This window comes from Sinohyriopsis cumingii, chromosome 15 (genome assembly GCF_028554795.1).
Source record: "Sinohyriopsis cumingii isolate HCF-2022 chromosome 15, ASM2855479v2, whole genome shotgun sequence".
NCBI classification, from domain to species: Eukaryota; Metazoa; Mollusca; class Bivalvia; order Unionida; family Unionidae; genus Sinohyriopsis; species Sinohyriopsis cumingii.
The window spans coordinates 131,999,768-132,021,273 of NC_142975.1; the positions used below are offsets into that span (position 1 = coordinate 131,999,768).

Genomic DNA, 21,506 nt, shown 5'->3' on the forward strand with positions numbered 1-21,506 from the left:
TTACAAGCAACAATTTTCCTTAAGTATATAATCTAGAATTGAATTAGACATATAAGACCAGTACCACTACATTCTAAACAGTTTTTAAAAAACGTTTGGGTGGATGAGTGGTCATTGTTATTGATGATGAATTTGGAGAAGTTGTATCATGAATGACACAATTTTTCTTTAATGTAGTCCATACATTAAGTAGCCTAAATTGCCAAGTTAGAGTTTAGTGTGACATTGTTTTCAGATTTTAATGAAAACTCTTCTGTAGGAAACAAGTGGCTAGGAGATGGAGTTTGACGATGCAGTAACCAACAGAATCATGCAGTTATTGCATAGCTTCATGTGATGTTTTATCTTCTTGTCACGTGATATGCTCAACTATGAAAGAATCATTAGAGTTGAACCTGCTTTCTCAACCAATCAGCTAGTTCTTAATTGTAAAAAAAAGTGTGCTATAAATTCTTAATTATTACGACAGCTCTTAACCGTTATTAGTGTTCAACAGAGCTTAACAATTGTTATAGGGAAATTCGGCAGTAGTGTCATGGTTCCAAAATTAGAACAAGCACACAGCATCACACAATAATGTATTCAGATAGCAGTAGACATTGACATTAAGCACAAAAAATGAGGTTCTGTCAGGTTTCAAGTATAACAGGCTAAATAATTTATACACGGTTTTTGAATATTATGGGAGATTTGGGGGTGGGGGTCAGTCAAATCATGTTAAATCATATGAAATATTTTATTTCATTAATCCTTGCTTTATAGGTGCACATCTAAACCTGATTTCATTCTATGGCTTTCCTTTTCAGGGGCCTTGTTTAAGGAATGAGAGCTAGATATTTATCATATGAATCCACAACACAAAATACTTTTGACAGACTGATTGTAATGAATAATGGCTTCAGGGTAATTTTTCCTGCTATTGATCCCACCCTGGGGATTTGTTTCCATGGATCACAGTCCATTTTTAAAGTCCCTTTACAGCATGTGTTCCAGTTATCCCTTAAATCCAAACACTTTTTCTTTATAGAAAAAATATGGCTTTGCTCAATCCAAATGCATTATCCATGCTGAAACGCCTTTTTAATATCATTAATATGTGACCTGTTCCTATTGCATAGCTTACTCTTTCAGGGATGGAAACTACTCTTGTCTGCATATGATGAGAATTCAACCTTTTCATATGGTGACTTTCCAGACGTTTTTGGATGATGACCTTGTCAATGACGTGCACTAGTACTCATCACTCTCCCAGATGACTAATGTTTATTGTTGTTAATTATGTTCTATGGAGAATTGCACTATTTTGTGCTCTACAGTACAAATTGAGCATTTTTAATATGTGCATTGTATTTATTGAGTTTATTTGCTTTCAGTTCAGTTCAGTTCAAGTGTTATTTTTTAGTTGGAATTTAGTTCTTTTGTGATTTTTTTTGACATTTTTAGGTTTTGTTTACTTATAACCATGCCTTTTAAGTTTACACACACATGCGCACGCACGCACACACACACACACACACACACACACCATTGGGGTAACTTTTTGTTGTGACTTAACAGAACTTCATCTTACTGACTTTAGGTATGTATTTGGTTTCCCCATCCTTGCCAGATTGATTTGTTGCCTCCTTATCCTTCATTTTGCTGAGATACAAATTTCTGAAATTTATATTGTGTTCTGTGTAATTTGTGCTGAGTTTTACTTGCAGAAGGGGGGGGGTCTTACACTTGCAGTAATACTTATTTTTTTGTGTTCAGATGTACACCCCCCCTTCATTCCTATATAGCCAGTATACCTTTTTTGTTTTCCTATTGTTACCTTGTTGTTTTTTTTTACTACTCTTCATCTCCACCACATAGAATTAAGTATTGCTGACAGCATTGAGATTAAAACAAAGAGATTTGTTGTTATTTTAATCCACGTTAAATGGAGAGTCAGTAGGTGAAGTATTGCTGGTTTTAAATTGGGTTGAATCTAGTTCCATGCAACTACTAATTCATTATATTCATTATGGAAGATTATTGCTATTGTTTTCAGAGTTTTTCTTTTACTGCAGTGTCTGTGAAACAAAGTGTGGTGAATTGTGGGCACAAAAATATCCTTGGGACACACATTCTGCCTGCCTGTCATGTACCAATTGTACAAGGACAAATGGTTGTCGTTTTGTTGTTTCTGATCAGACAAGATGTGGGACCTTACTGAAAGGGTATGGACATATAAGTGGAGGAAGAAAGGGACTACGTCTTTTTATTCAGAGAATTCTGGACTGGTCCCATCTCAAGATTTCATATATATGGGAATGATTTTCCTCATAAAGGATTTGTTAATGTCCTCTAGTACAGAGGAGAGAGAATCCTGGCCTTGTTAGAGGCACTTAGAGCCCAGACCTTGTTTTTGGGTCATCTATGTCTATACCTGCTGGAAACCTTGAACTCCACAGTGGACCTGGTTCCACTGGGTGGATTGCACTTGTGACCTTTCCTGTTTATTCTGCTTGTAAACTGGAATTGGCAAAGGGATCCTCAAGCAGCTAAGATATCTCAGGAATCAGATTTCTACTTTGGCTTGAAGTGGGGATGTCTGTTCACCTATGCCTTCCTACCCTTCAGGAGGATCCTACAAAAATAAGGACCTCTACAACTAAATTATTTGAATAGCCCCTCAATGGCCTTAATGATGGTGGTTCAAAAAATGTTTCTGCCTTGCTGGTAGACAAGTCCAGGACATTACCTCAGAGGAGGGACCTTTTGTCGAAGTACATGGGTTTTCTCCTGCACAGCAACATACAGATTGTCAACTTTCACAAATGGTTTAGAGGACAGTTACCAAGTGCATCAATCAGGAGATGCTCATTTGTGATTGGTGCTGTAGGAAATGTGTTAATCCTAATCTATGCTTGGTTTTTGCTATCAAGGGCATCCCTTTGCAACACACCAAAATGTTCTCATATTGCCCTGCTGATCAGTAACTATTTAAAGCTGCCTTGATAAAATCTAAAAACCCTTTGAACCTTTGGGTGAGGCTTCTTTTGAGAACTTTACCCTTGAGACTGTTTTCTTGCTGTCCTTAGTGTCAGTGAGATGAAGGAGTGAGCTTCATTCCCCATCCATAAAAGCAGGTTATCTGCGGCTCAATGGCAGTTATGTGTCAGTTTCTCTCCTTGTTAAGCAGGTTTCTTAGTGAGATCAACTGTTTCTTTTGGAAGCTACACTCACTAAACATATCCTCAGTCTGAGTCATATCTGCACTGGAGATAATTAAGATTTACTTTTATGCCCATTTTGGGCTTTACATTGTTTTTGGTTTTTTGGCAGGCTCTTCAGGGAGAAGATTGGGTAAGAAACATCTTTTCCTTCCATTAAAAGGCTTGGCTGATATTTTGGCTTTCACTATTTCAAGGTACATTGTCACAACTGTCAAGAGGTCTTACCAATCCCATACCAAGAGTGACCTTTCATTTATTAAGATTAAAGATAAAAGCCCATGAGATTTGAGCCATTGCTACCTCATGGGTCTCTGGAAGATGTGATGAAAGTCACATTTTAGTGATATGTTACTGCTTTTTTCTTCTATTTTTGTCTATTGGTGCATGACAGCAAAGGTATAATATTTCTAGTGCCCATAGTCAAGCACAAAATGTGGCCCAAGCAGATATCACCTTAGAGTAGTGGACACTTCTGTAATAAGAGTAAGTATTTCCAGGTTTTTCTTTCCCAGTATTTCGAAGTCATCAGTCTTCTGCCTTAATGGCAAATTCAGCTACACAAAAGCAGCATGTAAATACTGACAATTGCAGTGGGGATGGGGTAAACAAGTTTTACCTGTTGCTTTGCTGGATTTCCTCCTTCCACCCAAACTGATATACTATTAGTGGTAGTGGTCTGTGTCTTTCAAAAAGGATGAGTACTACTGAGCATGCATCAGCAATGCAAGATCTTCTAAAGACACCCAATGGGAGGATGGCTTACTGTTACTAAGCATAGTATATGCAGTAGCAACAGGTAAGTATTTCATCATTAAAGTTAGTCCCCCCCAAAAAAACACACACACACACACACACACACACTCTCTTTTGTCACCTGAATCCATTTTAAGTAAATGTTATCTAACTCTAGTATACCCACATAAAGCACCCAGACAGCCAAAACTAAAATGATGCATTTTTAGCATGAAAGGGAAAATAAACATGTGTATACCACATGCTTTGATTTGATTTGTCAGAGCTGATTAGATGTCATAGATCTATTCATATTATCAGTGACTTATATCACACCTTACAGATCAACCCATTGTTAGCACCCTTTTGCTTAAATGGGTTAACTTGTGGGTACGTGGTGTGTGTATGTGTATATATATATATATATATATATATATATATATATATATATATATATATATATATATATATATATATATATATATATATATATATATAGAGAGAGAGAGAGAGAGAGAGAGAGAGAGAGAGAGAGAGAGAATTATAAATATACACCAGACAGAACTGAAAGTGCTATCCCTGGATTCCTATAAAAGAATACTTTATAATAGTAGTAAGAAATACTATTTTAATACAAATAATGCTATCATACAGGTTAGAGAATTTTTAATTCGTACTCTATGGAGATTCGAACACAGGTCCACATGTAAACAGCGCCCATCACCTTGCCTGCACACTTGAGCCCATATTCCCTCATGACTAAGCATACATCACCAAATATGATGTTACTCAGTCAGTGTTATATGCACTTAGATATATATTACTATATTATATATATATATATATATATATATATATATATATATATATATATATATATATATATATATATATATATTAATGTAATACAGGGTCTCATATTGTTGCTTACATTTTACCTATAAATAATATAACTACTGTATATAAGAATACATTGTATAGTATGTGTATTATTTATAGATTAATTATAAGCATCAGTACAAAGCTCCTATAAGTTATACAATATACTAATAGGCATTCACATTGCACTGGAAGTATACAATATACTAATAGGCATTCACATTACACTGTATACAATATACTAATAGGCATTCACATTACACTGTATACAATATACTAATAGGCATTCACATTACACTGTATACAATATACTAATAGGCATTCACATTACACTGTATACAATATACTAATAGGCATTCACATTACACTGGAAGTATTGTTTACTTGCAGCTTCAACAAATAAGGTCATCTCACCTCTGTCTGCGGCGGTTCGAGTCTAAGATTCAGCCAATGTGGGCATGTGAGAAAGCTTGCCAGTAGCTTCTCGTGGGTCGGTGGTTCTTTCCAGGGTTTTCCGGGTTATTCCTCCACCATTAATACTGGCCGCCATGTATAGACTATCGTGTGCTGAAAAATGGCGTTAAACCCCACAACAACAACAAATAAGGTCAAAAAATACAATATATACCATGATAATTTTACAAAATTGTGGTTCTGTCCTTTCCTTATATTTTTCTTTGAAATATATCATACTGAATGCCAGTAATTAAAGTTTCAAAGACAGTTAAAACAACCTATTTGTTAACTAACAAGGCTAAATTGTGGAAAATGACAGCATTCATAAAATGCTAATTGTGCAGCTCAAAAAGGTAGAGGGATGTGCTGAATAGGGCAGATGGGGCAGGCTTTTTGAGGGCATTCCTTTATTGGTTTTTAGCTGGAACACTGTTGAACATTCTTGCCATCTTTGGCAACCTATTCTTGGATATGTTATCATTTTTTCCTGAATGTGCTAGCCCTAACAATTTGAGTTGATCTCAGAACATAAAACATGGCAGAGCAACACAGCACTGCCTTTCTTGTTCTTTTATGTTTTTGCTTCAGAATGGTGTGGGTTCTCATGCACTAAAAATGAACATTACTTCACATCTAGTAATTGTCACCTAAAATAAGATATGCATGAGTATATGTGGTTATCTCTACTCAGGTGATGGGTCTAAGTTGTTAATAATAATAATAATAGGTAGCGCTATACGGTTTCACATTTTCCATAGGGTTAAGATTTTAAAGAAAAAGAATTTCCCCGGCTTTCCTCACTGGTTATACTGGCTATTTAAAAAAGACCTTGTATATCTTAGGTATAATTAAAAGAACCTTTAATTCCCTTTATTTTGATGTTTGTTTGATGGGCGTACTATGGGTTATAGAGTATACAGCTTGGCCTTACTTCAAATGTGTGGGTATGTGAGAAAGCTTGCCAGTAGCTTCTCGAGGGTCGGTGGTTCTTTCTAGGGATTTCCCGGGTTCTTCCTCCACCATTAATATTGGCCGCCATGTATAGCCTATCAAGTGCTGAAAAATGGCATTAAACCCTACAACAACAACAACAACAACAACTTCAAATGTGAACCTTTCAAAAAAGTGCTTGCTCTACTTGGTCATTTTCACTTCCTGAACTTCAGAGGTAAATTGTATACAAAAGAGCCGATAACTTTTTTTACATTTTACATATTTGGTAATTCATTCATTACACTTTCAGAAGCTGGTATTGTCTAGTCTGGCAAAATTCATTTTCCCTATTTTAATAGCTGCTGTGTATAGTGTACTTTAGACTAATTCAGGCTGATTTTTTAACACAAGGGAGCAGTCATTTTAGTTAGCAGTGTGCTTAAATCATCTAAAATTTCCAAAAGTACAATATCCAAAGAAATATCATCCACATTACATTACTGTAGCATATAGGTATACCAACATTCTCTCCATTGTGCATGTTTTAAATGCAAACTACTTCACCTTACATACGTCACTCTCTCTAAAGTACATATTAATTGGTGAGCGCCCCCATAAATAATAATAATAATAATAATAATAATGACTTTATTTAAAGAGAGTAACACAGCCAAAGTACTAATCTACATTGAGGCCCTCATTTGTTGTACATTTTAACACATTAACCCCTGGAGGTTTTTGTCATTTTCACCTGAAATTTGAGTAGGGAATACATTTTGAAAGGTATTTCTGAATACATCCTACCACATCAACTTCCAGGTGATTTTCAAATAACCTAATGTCTAGTTGTGTTAGAAACATCATTTTTCGTTGGCTATTTGGCTCACGCATGAGCAGAAGGGTAAAAGTTGGAGTTCTTTTTTTTTGTGCTTAACGGACCCATTATTTTTGTATCAAGACCACTCTTTATTCCAAATGCCCATCTTATCCCACTTTTTGCAAAGGTTCATCTGTCTGTTTGCAGTTCATACCAGTCTGCCTTAGATCTGAGACCAAAATGTCTAAAATCCAGATTCCGACCATGGGCAAATTTTGGGTGGAAAAAATCAGGTCCAAAATATGAGGTTTTTCCCCACTGTATTTTGTAGTGCAACTAGAAATTCCAGATTATTTGGTATCATTGTAGAGCTACTTCTATCTATCTTTCTATATTACCACCCTTTTTAGTGTATCATACATGACCTTGATGCTACACTGAGCTTGGTAGTAGGCTACTACCTCCTGCCATGGAAACTTGTTGGCAGGGGTTAATGTTTTAAGAAGTCATTGGTGGCAGAGAGTGTTCTTGTCAGAGTAGGAAATTCAAAAGTTAGAGAAAAAATTAATGGACATTAATGAAAAGGCCACAAATATTCATTTTAAAATGTGGACTTGAGGTAATAAACAAAACTTGGAATAACTGATACATGTAGTTTCAAACTGATATGCTTGCTTCTTAGACATTTATAATCTTTTAGGCTTAAATAAATGGCAGGTTTTAATTTATTTGCATGATATGCATTAGTATATAATCATTTGCTGTAGATTTATTTTCTTTAGTAGCCCTAGCTGAACTGAAAATGTGTGTCCTTATGTCTTGGTCTTGGTTTTTCTTGATAAGAATCAGAATTTTTGGAGCCACAGAAATTATTAATTTGATAAACTGGATCATTCTAGATATGCACATTTTCTGAGTGAGACTTAGTGGAGCATTTTAGATACATTTAAAACTGATTGTGTGGACACAAGTCTAATTTGCCTTCTCGTAACATTACATTTTTAGCTCACTTAACTTTTGGGTGTGGATTAGTTGTATAGATCCATACAGATCTTTGAAATTTGCATTTCATTTTGCCAAGGGCAAGTTAATTTTTGTATGGGATTAGCAGAATCTGATATTAGGTACTTGTAACCTGTTTAGGCATGATAAATTATAATTTAAAAGGGAAAGTAAATCTATGAAATTCACTTGCCTTCAGGTGTTGAAACTTTAATACAAAATTTTGAAAACCTTTTTACCTAGGTATAGTAGTATGTTTCTCTTCTTCAAAGCTAATAGAAATTGGGATTTAAAAATGCCTACTTTGATCAATACTTTCAGGATAGGTAAATTCAGATAAGTAATTTAGATAAAGATTTTAAGCTATAGAGTTGAGGTCAAGGTTTTATTGGTTATTTGGTTCCCCATTGTTTTCTTTCATCATGTGCTTGTACCCATTGTTTGATGGTATAGATTTTTTTAGACTTTTGTACACATACATTTACCATGAATGAGGAAATAGGAACTTATAAGATTCTAGGGTGAATGAAAAATCTATTGGTAATAATGGTGTTGAGTTTTATGGGGAAAGGCTGTATTTTCTTTTTTTATGAATTTATTAGCAATTGAACAGTTTTGCACACAAGTTTACAAGTGAACTTACAAATGGAGAGGCGAGAAAGTTATTGTCACAGGTCTTAATACTACCTTGACTAATGAAAATTTAATTTGTGGGTGAATTGAGAAATATATATCTTCTTTTCAGATCACCAGTACAGAGATCCCTGAAATAAGGTCGTACAGCTCAACGAACTCCTATGGGTAGGTGTATATTGGAATTTAAGGTCTGGTTTGGTTTGGTGTTTTATGACACAGCAACACAAGTTAGTCATTTAGTGACGAGGCATTTGGAGTGAAATGCCTTGCCCAAGGACACACTGTAGCAGCCAAGCCAGTCTGATCCAGTGTAGGGTTTGAATCCATACAATTTCAATCATGAGTTCTACACACTTATTGCTGAACCACTGCAGCTCCTGTCTCCATTAGTTGCCTCTTTCAACATAGTGGAGGGCTTTTTAGGTGTTTTCAACATCCCTGGGCCTGCAGTAGGTTTGGGATTAGGTGTGATAATGAATACCCTGATAAATTGAATAGTTCCAGTAGTCAGATCCCAATCAGATCTTGATCTACATTGTAAATGATTAGAAACAGTAGGATAGGGGTCATATCGAAGAGACCTCAGATCAAATTACAGGGGACTTCCCTATAATTCAGTAGTTGGGGTCTATGACAGTGTTGTGTACCTAACTGCATTATTGCAAGAATGAGCAAAACTTCAATGAATCTATTATTATTATACTGAACTGTAGTATGGCAAGAATGATTGAACATTTAATGAATGCACGTCTGAGTGGGTGGGTGGATGAATGAAGAAAATGTAAACTAACCATACAGTTCAACATTAATTATTTAAGCAGTAGTTCTGAAAGCTAACTGAATTATTTGTGTCTATTTGTCAGCTTGGCTGATGTTTTGAGTAGTTTCAGGGAATGTTTCTGAAGCAAAAAATTAGGAGACATGACACAACTATGTTATATCCAAACTTGTGTTATAATGGTGAGTGTTATAGCAGGGTTTTCTGATATGCTGACAGATCTTAAAAATGCAACTATTAAACTTTGTGTTCATTCTCTAAAATTATATGAGAGATAAAAAGAACTAAACTGTTCTCTTTACTTTATTACATCTAACTTTCCTGATGTTAGTTTACTTCAAAAAAAAACTATAGATAATATTCTTACAGCACAAAAATAATCCAACTACTTTTTCTGGCCCATGTCAGCATGCCTTAGGCACTTAGGCATTTATAAAGGCCATCAGTATTTGAGCATTCAAAAAATAATTGTCCAACCTATTAAAGTCATGGTTTAATAATTGCTTATTTGTTCAGTATGTTTCTGGATTTCACTCACGAGACTGAGAGAAAGAGAGAAATCTTTTCCCTGCTGAATATTTGATAGTAATGAAAAGATCATCTACACATGACCTCTTTATCTCTTCACAGCATAGCTTTAGGATCTACCGGTAATTCCAATCAAATAAAAAATATGGTTGGCATTATTATGCAAAGAAATATGACAGAGACAAAAGAACTTTAAATTTTATATGCATGTTATTTGCTTATATACACAATTTTATTAGATATATCATGGTCTTTTAGAAGTTTTTCTGACTTACGATGCATGATTACACAGAAACCACAGGAAAACTGAGGGTTTGTAACGCCAGTTATATATGCACATGTAAGTGATCTGATGAGAATTTTCTGTCACAGAAATTATTTTTGTATGTTTTATTTGATTTTCAAACTTTTTGAGCTTAAATGATTTTGGTCATCAGTGAGGCATACATGTTTTACAAATACAGGCCTATTTTTTTGCATTGCACATATGTAATGTAAGTAACATTTGCTTTAAGTTTTTATTTTTATAATCAGTCATCTACATGTTTTTTAAATGATTTGTTAGTTTTGTTTCTGTGCTTCCTCATGCTTTCTTTATTTTTTTTAATTTTTTCTTGTACAGAGTTCTGCAGTTTGTTCAGTATTTTCTTAGCTGTTATTTTCTTGTGAAATTTTTGACATCAGTCAATGTGATTTGAATTGTATTGATAATGCTGTTGACGTGATTTTCTTTTTTCTTGCAAGGACATTACTAAATATAACAACAAATATTATGAATGCTTTCATTCATACAGCATGCCTTTGCAAAAATGTTTAAAAGGTAAATGGTTTAGTTCTGAATACAGGCAGTACCAAGAAATAGCACCAGTTTACAGTCAAGACTTTTCATGATCGGTTGACTTTTATAAAAATAAAAAACTCGTCTTGGTCACTAATTCCTAGTAGCTGTCAAACTTGATTTCTGGTGACGTTTTGATCCTCTGTGTGATAAGCAGACGAGATAAATAATACAACCACAACATTATCCATATTCTTAACTACATGCTTACTGGTTTTCAAGGGTGTTTCTTACTTTCAAACATACTTAGTAGTAACATAACACCAACTATCCCTCACCAAGGTCAATCTCTAATTGAAACCATTGACAGAGTGTAGAGATTGACACTTACACCTACTCAAAGTGAAATTTCACTGGCTGTTTTAGACTGACATTTGATATACCTAAGGTGGAATGGATTTGTATATTATATCCATTACCAATTAGTCATAATGGTTTTGCCTTTTTAATTCTGCCATATTTCTATACTTAACTCAGATGTTTTGGCAATATGTATAATTTCAACATACATTATCATCAGGATATAAAATTTTCACCAAATTAATTATCCGTGTGACATATATCAGTTATATTATGTGACAATCTTTTCAACATAAAGAAATTGATTTATCAAAAGATATACAGTAGAACTTAATAAAGCCAAAGTGCTAAGGGCCCAGATTCTTTAAAATACAGTTTTTGATTGCTTAGAAGTTTTCAAGGTCCCAGGAGATAGATATCTTGTTTTCAGAGAAGGGGCAATTAATTTGAGTAACGTAGCTTGTTTGTTGATATTCTCACTCTTTGCAGAAGACCCAAAAATTTTAATTGATTATTGATTAATTAAGACCAAACATAGCACAAAAAGATGCAGTTCTTGAACTTTATCACATGTAGCATTCTAACCTTCCAAACTGTTTTTATTATTGAGTTGGTTGGTTTATTGGTACTTGTAACATATTATTGGCTGTATCATTCAGAGGAAAATGGAGCTAGTGCCTTTCCAAAGGATACACTGAGGCAGCAAAATTCAGCAAGCCTGGGTGTGTATCGAACTAACAAACTTGGAATATGTGCCCATCTCCCAACCAACTGATCTATCTTGGCTCCCATGTAAGTCAAGTGTACAACAAGTTTATGAATTTGTATGATGTACATCTCAAAAGCCCAGATATTGGTTTGGTTTGGCATTTTTTTTATGGCACAACAACACAGGAAGCTTACATCATGCCAAAGCCATCAGAGTAAATTACTTTGCCTAATGATGTGGTCTTTTAGGCAAAGGAAATGAAAGAACCTGAAAAAAACAACTTTGGATGGATGACCACATACATGAGTAAATTTGTAACCAGAAATCTAACTGGATCATAGAGATGCAAAGCAAATGCAGTAACTTAATACTACATTGTATCTAGGTTACTATAAAATCGATGAATGCTTGCCATAATCAGCTCAGTCATTTTGCCACCCAGATTTTACGAGGCTTTGGATTCTAGATCTTTGTGACCACTCATTTTTATATACACACCATAAGGCTGACCATCCATCTGTAAGCCCATCTGTCTGTTCTATTTCCACAATAACTAGAGTTCTCCATCATCTACCATTGCCAAACATTGTTAAGCATTTACAGTAGTTTACACTTGAGGCAAGGTAGAAATCTGTAGATTTTGGGTTCGTAATTTCAAAGGTAAAGGTCACAGGAACAGAAAGAAGGAAAATTGTTTCCACATAATGATTTTAATTGTATACCAGATATCATGAATAAACATTGTAATTGGCTTGTATTTGAGATAAGAAAGACACCTTAATGATTTTGGGGTCATGTTGATTCTGAGTAGAAAAATGGTTTTTGGACGATATAGCGAGTTCTTTATCACCTACTTTGACCAGAATTTTGTATGGCTTGCTTCAGAGACAAAGAAGGCAAGATTTTTCATTTTTGGAGTCAAAAAGTCAAAGGTCATGGTAATGGACTGAGAGAAGGAATATAATTTCTGCAGTATGCGATGAAACTTTGCTGATTTTTTGCATTTGAGACAAGGAAGACACCTTTTGATTTGGGGCTTCAAAGGTCCAAGGTCCAAGTCATCTGGATTCCCAAAATGAAAATGATTTTGACAAAACATGTCATGTGCTGCACCACATATGATGGTCAATTTTTGTGGATGACTTATATTTAAGACAAGAAAGGTACCTATAACTTTTGAGGTCAGTAGGTCAGAGATTACAATAAATTCAGTAACTGTGATATAGTTTGTTTTGTTTATTATTGTTAGACAATATTGCCTATCAACATTGACAAAGTACATGAATTAAATGGGCAAAATAATTTTTAGTACCATAGTTAGATGGGTAGGATGTTTTTTTAGTACCTGAGTATCAGACCAGGAAGAGGGTTTTACTTAAAAGAAGTACTAGTATGATAATAATAATTCATCAGATAATCTACTGTTCCTGGTACTCTTGGCACTGTAGCATTTGGTGTGTTGTGATGTGATTTGGATTTTTAACATAGCTTTGACAATTTTTCAGTCATATCGCTACGATGTCTGCAGTGTGGCAGTTTATAGTGATGTCTAGCACTGGGGCATAATGCCGCAGACATGTAGCATGATGTCCCACCCAGTCACATTATCCTGACACTAGGCTGACCAGTCCTAACACTAACCTCTTAATGCTGAGCGCCAAGCGAGGCAGCTGTTAGTACCATTTTTTTAAGTCTTTGGTATGACTTGGCTGGGGATCGAACCCACGACCTCCCACGTCCGAGGCAGACGCTTCAACCACTAGGACACTGGAGCAGTGTAGCATTTGGTGGCCAGTTTGGAATTATCATGTCTCAATCAAATCAGTACAAACTTTATACAATTTCTTCAATTTTTTATATACTATTTTCATTCTTAACCAATAAGTATGAAAATTATCATGTTATCTCTTGGTAGATTATTGCCACACTCAACCAAACAACATGAAAAGGTTCACATTATCTCATAGTTTTGATAGGTTATTGTCATTGGTGAAAATAGAACATGCTCCATTAAGTTGGGATATACAGTATATTGGGAAATCAGGGAGTTTCAGTCTTTGCAGTTTTTGTGACATGTGGTCAGGAGTCAGGAATTGAGGGAAAAACTGGTATCCTCAGATATTCAGAAATTGCTAAATTGTAAAAAATTGTGAAAATCAAAGTGAGCTAATTTTGAAGGCTGAGTTCAGTTTTAATCTATTTGACTTTCAAGACAGATAATGAAAATATTGCTTGAAAATTTTTGGCATAATATCTTCTAAGATATTAGTGACTTTTGTATAAATCTTCATCTTTGAGTACTTTTGTTTGGACAATTGTGACTAAAAGTTTGAAAAGCTTTCACTTAAGTAATTTCTAACAGGTAGGTCTGGATTAAAAGTCTCTGTCTTTTTCTTTGTGTCTTGTAGTATGTATAATCCTTATTCCAAAACACACATGAAGGTAATTATTGGTTTGATTGATGGAGCACATACATAAATGTAATACTCTGTTTAATTGGTGGAACACAGACATAAATTTATTGCTCTATTTTTGATAGGTGAATCATCAAAATTGGCAGCAGTAAAATCCATTTTCTAATCTATACACAAATAACCTGAAACAGCTTGTCTAGAATTTTCAATAATGCCAATTATATCATCAACAAAATACAATTGTGACGTTTAGTACAGTGGTCTCTAAATGTAATAAAGCCTTTTTGTATAAAGCAAAATGGCATTTGTTTTTGCCATTGCTACTTAAATTTGACTTGATTTATGCTCATACCAGATGAGAACCAATTATCACTGAATTTCATATCATTAAATGTCTACTTTTTTATGGCTTTGTGGATCTATGCAGTTTGCAAGGAGTAATTAGCAGGAGAAACAGTTTAGACCCTGATCTGCCATTGCATTATGTGATGGCGGATCATTGTCTATTTTTGCAGTTGGTCTTAACTTTTATGTAAGAACATGTAGTACTTAATTATATAATAGCCATGGTCTTAGATACATGTAGTACTTAATAATCATGGTCTTAGATACATGTAGTACATAATTATATAATAGCCATGGTCTTAGATACATGTAGTACTTAATAGCCATGGTCTTAGATACATGTAGTACTTAATAGCCATGGTCTTAGATACATTTAGAACTTAATAGTCATGGTCTTAGATACATGTAGTACTTAATTATATAATAGCCATGGTCTTAGATACATGTAGTACTTAATAGCCATGGTCTTAGATACATGTAGTACTTAATAGCCATGGTCTTAGATACATTTAGAACTTAATAGTCATGGTCTTAGATACATGTAGTACTTAATTATATAATAGCCATGGTCTTAGATACATGTAGTACTTAATAGCCATGTTCTTAGAGAAATGATTTTAAGGTGGCCTTGACTTCTTAGAACTGTTAGAATGAGTGAATATTCTGTTTTTACTGATTTGTCAAGAAATAAGTTCAGAATAGTGCACAACTTTTTATAATTGCAGAACTTGTTACTGTAAGTGATACTTAATATTCTTTTTATGTTCACTTGAAACAAAATGCAGCACCTGTTACTTTTAGCATGTCTGCTTTGAAAAGGAATGTGCCACTTTGAAAGTTTTTACACTTTAAAGTGATTTATGAAAACAAGTGCACCACTGTTTGCTTGAAAGAAACAGATTATTTACAGAACAAAACGTTACAATTTGCAGATAAAGATCTTTGATAAACATTTTTCTAGTGCTTGTGGTATGCCTCTTATTTTTATTCTTTAATGACAGCATTAACACAAAAACCAACATGGATCTCAACAAAAGTAAATTGTTCATACATCTTGGTTTTCGAATTGATCTTCAGAACAGTTATATAAGGGTTTTGTTGAAGTTCAAAGAAAGTTTAATTACCAGTCATTTCATTTTTGATAAAGAATAAAATGGAAATAGTTTGTGTTTGAGAATGCTTTGTATAACATATGACATTTTATACAGAACTAAAATTTGGTGATTTTTTTTCTTCTCAAAAACATGTAATTTTAATTTTGCATGTTGTATTTTGGCAATTATTAATCTAGATAGGTTATAATATTTAGGATGATAAATTTTAATGGGATTTATTTTCTCAATTTCATTGCAAAAGAGTACTAAATCACTAAAAGTTCTCTATTACTTAAAAGTACCACTAAACCATAACTTTCTGGTTTCATTATTATTTATTTCATTGATGAGGTAAAAGTTTGAAAAATCTGTTGCCCTTTGCAAACAGTCAGTGATACTTAGTATAGTGTTGTATAGTCTATGCTCAAAATCTCAGACTTTTTATACATGAATAAAATTGGTATGATTTTGAAATATGCTTATGATAATACACTGTATTTTAAAAGAGGTTAATGAAACCTATCATCTTTAAGTACCAGTTTTATTGGTTTATTTATCTTGTGCAGCGTTGGTAGATCAGAGTAAATTATATTCTCTGTTCTGTTTATGATTATCTTTTGACACATTATGCCACACAAAATCATGATCTACCCCATTCAGAGTTGAATTTACATTATACACAAATAATTTATACTCATATTACTGGTATGATAATTGTAGTATTCAGTTCATTACCCAGCATATTACTAAATCTGAAAATGTTGTTCAGTTATCCATGTTATGACACATTTTGGAAAAGTTTGTTTAAAAGAAATAACAACATCATCATGTTGGAGTCATTTTTGTTTGTCGGTTAATGCATTGGTGTATCCCTGCACCTATTTCCTTTTGATGTCCCCATTATGGTAATAACTTCCATTTCACATCTAGGGTCCACCCTGAGACAAATATGTGCCATGCACTAAAAATGTGGTCTGCTGTGACCTGCTTTCTGCATTTATTACAATTTTGCAGGGTTCACATTTCAGTAGTCTTGTATTAACTAAAACTGGATCACTGTGACCTATTTTCCAGGATATACTCAACATAGATTCAGAAATACTAACCTATGATGGAGAAGCAAGAATATCTTAAAGCTTACTATCCACCCATGATTATAGTATAATACATGGAAGCTAAAAATGTACATGTAGTATAATTACACACGTATAACACACCCAGCTGCAAACTGCATGGATTGAAACCTGCAGCCACTTAGTGCATTAAGTAGATTAGGATCACTGTTCATTCATCTTTGGTAAAGATTGAAAGTGAACAGCATAGACTTGGATCTACAGGCACATTATGAGTGACAACTCTGGATTTTCTGTTTCTGTTTTTTTGCTGTTGGTTGTATGTGTGTGTGTGTTTGTGTTATAGACTGTTTAATACAGTAATCTGCATAATGTACTTATCAAAGACAGTCCCAAACCATTGAAAATAGCTCATTCAATTCCGCTCATAAAAGCTGTATCTTAGTATATAGTCCACCTTTTATGAGCTGACAATAAATTTGATTGATTTAGACCTCCACTCCAAATCAAATGCAAAATAAAACCTAATTCATGGTGCAATAACGATTCATTCCAAAGAGCTTTTCAGAATATGTAGATGGAAGCTAGAGTGTCCTGTTACACAATCGTGTCAACACTTCACTATTTGCGAGCCCTCTCAGAATGTAAGATAAGAATACAATAAATAAAGATCCATTTGTTCACCCACTCACAAAGACAAAATTGTACCTTAATTCTGTCTGTGAACCCATGGGTGATGATGAAACAATCCTATGCTTCTACAGAATCATGCCAAGACTTATTAAGTCTTTCCTCTTACAAGACCATCTATGCCAACATTCTCAAGAAATATATTACCAGCAAGTGCTTTTGTTGAGGTTTATAGAGTCTTGGGTGTGAAGTACAGTATTTTCTTTAATATTTTCTTCTCTTTTATTAATTTCTTTCTTCATATTAGGAATATTAATAGTAACAATATTATTCATATCTATTTAATCCAAGATTCTTAAGTAATAAAAAAGTGAATTTTTTTCTTCTAAGAACGTCAAAATTATGTATGCATATTAGACACTCACAAAAATGGGACAGTAATTGACTGTCATAAAAATGGGATGGTAATTGACCATCACAAAAATGAGACAGTAATTGACTATCATAAAAATGGGACATTAATTGACCATAATAAAAATGGGATGGTAATTGACCATCACAAAAATGAGACAGTAATTGACTATCATAAAAATGGGACATTAATTGACCATCACAAAAATGGGACAGTAATTGACCATCACAAAAATGGGACAGTAATTGACCATCATAAAAATGGGATGGTAATTGACTATCATGAAAATGGGATGGTAATTGACCATCACAAAAATGGGACAGTAATTGACCATCACAAAATGAGACAGTAATTGACTATCATAAAAATGGGACATTAATTGACCATCATAAAAATGGGATGGTAATTGACCATCACAAAAATGAGACAGTAATTGACTATCATAAAAATGGGACAGTAATTGACCATCATAAAAATGGGATGATAATTGACCATCACAAAAATGGGACAGTAATTGACCATCATAAAAATGGGATGGTAGGTGACTATCATAAAAATGGGATGGTAATTGACCATCACAAAAATGGGGCATTAATTGACCATCATAAAAATGGGATGGTAATTGACCATCACAAAAATGAGACAGTAATTAACTATCATAAAAATGGGACAGTAATGGACCATCATAAAAATGGGACATTACTTGACTATCATAAAAATGGGACATTAATTGACTTTCATAAAAATGGGATGATAATTGACCATCACACAAATGAGACAGTAATTGACTATCATAAAAATGGGACATTAATTGACCATCAAAAAATGGGACAGTAATTGACCATCATAAAAATGGGATGGTAATTGGCCATCACAAAAATGGGACAGTAATTGACCATCATAAAAATGGGATGGTAATTGACCATCACAAAAATGAGACAGTAATTGACTATCATAAAAATGGGACATTAATTGGCTTTCATAAAAATGGGATGATAATTGACCATCACACAAATGAGACAGTAATTGACTATCATAAAAATGGGACATTAATTGACCATCAAAAAAATGGGACAGTAATTGACCATCATAAAAATGGTATGGTAATTGGCCATCAGAAAAATGGGACAGTAATTGACCATCATAAAAATGGGATGGTAATTGACCATCACAAAAATGAGACAGTAATTGACTATCATAAAAATGGGACAGTAATGACCATCCTAAAAATGGGACAGTAATTGATCATCACAAATATTTTGCTTCATATTCTCACTATCAAATTCCTAAACAAAATGAGGGCATGTGTGAATTAAGAAAAAAGGTTTAAAAAACATGGTCTCAGATGTTGAAATAGAATTTAATCTGACCTACAAAAATATGAGGAGCTATGGGGGCTCAGTGGTCATTGTACATGGTTTGGGTTTGAATTCTACCATTATAATGGATCAGCCTGTAAGTTGTCATGGTATGTGCTAGGGAAAGGTATTTAAGTTCATATGAATCATCAGCACTAATAACCTATTTGTGTTGCTGTGTAAACCTAAAACATGAAACTACAACAACCTAGATCATAAAGATGTGACCTTATAATGACTAAATCACAAATCAAAATTCTTATCCTGTCATGTGTACGTAACAGCTGGCAGGAATGTGCATTAATTACCCTGTAATGAGTCTGATTGATTCCATAAGGTGAGTAAAGCTGGTTGGTAATGTGCACGTTCCATTTGGTAATAATAATAATAATAATAATGACCTTATTTAAAGAGGGTAAAACAATTAACTAAGAACTAATGTACCTTAAGGCCCTCATAGAAAGGAATTTACCATATATATCTATATTCCCTTACTACCATATATATTCCCTTACTATCATATATATTCCCTTTTCACCTTATATAAGATGATCACCCAGAATGACCAGACACAATGCAGTCCACTTCATTCATTCAGGTTAAGGAAATGACCTGGTATTATAAACACTCTCTTTGTCATCTGACCAATTTACAGTAAACAAGCTCTTCTTTAAATTAACAGTTCATGCAGTCTCTCATTATATGGTGTAAAAACTATTGTTTTACTTGCTTTTATTATAGTCTCTCAATTTGTCATTATATTTAAAGGTCACTGGTCATACTCCATCATTTTTCTTTTTACATCAGATTTACATTACATGATTAAAAGTACTTATACTGACACAAAAAGACCAAAAATGTTATCCAGTGTAAAGAAGAAATAATAATTTAATTATTCAAAATAGAAGTATACAGTGATGTTGCTTCCCCTTAGCTACAATTTCCCCACCTATAGAAGACGCCAACTGGAAATGACGTAAATAATTTCCCCACAAGACAAAGTACATGCTTCTTCTTGTGGAAAATTAAAACTCTATAAACTATGGATAAGGAACATTTAGATGAAACTCTTGTCAACTAATTTACTGTTAGCCTTGTATTGATATGCCTGCATGATGCATTAGGCTGTGTTGCTTTCAAAACTGTTCCATTGTTTCAATTTATTTGAAAATTCCTGTTAATACAGGTAAAAAGGAATCAATGCTGTTTTCCCTATGTCAGCCAAATTTATTATAAAAGAAAGAAATTGGCACACTTAAAAGAATCCAAAGGAACCAAATCTGGCTTCCTTATTTCGGCCGACTTCATAAGAAAAAATCGGCACACTTAAAAGATACCAAAGTCAGTTTCCAGGGTTGGTTTGCTTTGCAATAAAATAACCTCTGTATTTGATATCCAGTCGGTAAGTTTAAGCAAGGAGTTTATTGCTCACTGCCAGTTATATTTATTCATCACTCTGGCTTCTATTTGTTTGCCATATGTAATCATAATTGACGTCTGCAGGGCAAATAGTATACACAACAATAACTTGCTTTAATAATACTTTTGTAACCCATGCTAGCAAAAAGATAATCATTTGCACTCACAGTGAATGTTTTTTAAAATAATAATTTTTATTTGCAAGATACTCTCATATAGTTAACCTGGATACAATACAATCTTTCAGTTTGCACCTTGTAACTTATCATGCGTGAATGGCAGATGCCTTCAAGCAATTGGGTGATATTTTTGTCTCTTTTGCGATTTTGTTATTTGACATGAGAGAAACACACTACAGTAAGGTTATATATGCCAGCTGGCATCCGCTACATATATGGAGTTCGTGGATATATTTTTTTTTTCTTTAATAAATTTCACATGATGAAAAAAAGAAGGAATAAATGATAACAATGCATGGTTAGTTTCTTTCATTTTATTTTCAAATAAGTGTATGTTTACCAATATTTTTGTACTGTGTGGAGGGGTATATTGTATCATGCATATCAAGTTATAGGCTTTGGGATAAAATATATTTTGTCACAATGAAGATATCAAAATTCTTGATATGCAGTCAGATCTGTCAAAGAGTCACCTTTACATAGCGGTCGCGGTCACCTGGAGAAAATAGCCATTTTAATTTCTTCCTCATCAAATTACCTATATAAATGTCCTGTGTAATGGTCACCCTTTTTCTCTGGTCAGTGACTACGTTTTTTTCTCATGAGACAGGGTTTCTTCCTGCCTTAAGCAATTGCTGGAGTGTATAGTGGCCACTCAGTCTTGGCAAACGAAAATTTTGCTTAATGAGGAAGGTATTGTTTAGATAAAAAAAATATGATGTGAATCGATGTGTAAACACTTATTATTTGTACTCACTGTACTCCTGTCAT

General features: G+C 33.8%; 1 protein-coding gene across 2 annotated transcripts in view; it reads left to right on the forward strand.

The window, feature by feature from the left end:
* Window positions 1–21,506, forward strand: part of LOC149782795 (uncharacterized) — a 120,648-nt gene that overhangs the window by 17,583 nt on the left and 81,559 nt on the right. For both annotated transcript variants that reach the window (XM_089934308.1, XM_089934307.1), the window contains exon 3: window positions 8,768–8,823. In XM_089934308.1, coding sequence (XP_089790434.1) covers window positions 8,768–8,823 — 56 coding nt within the window. The remainder of the gene's footprint in view (window positions 1–8,767; window positions 8,824–21,506) is intronic.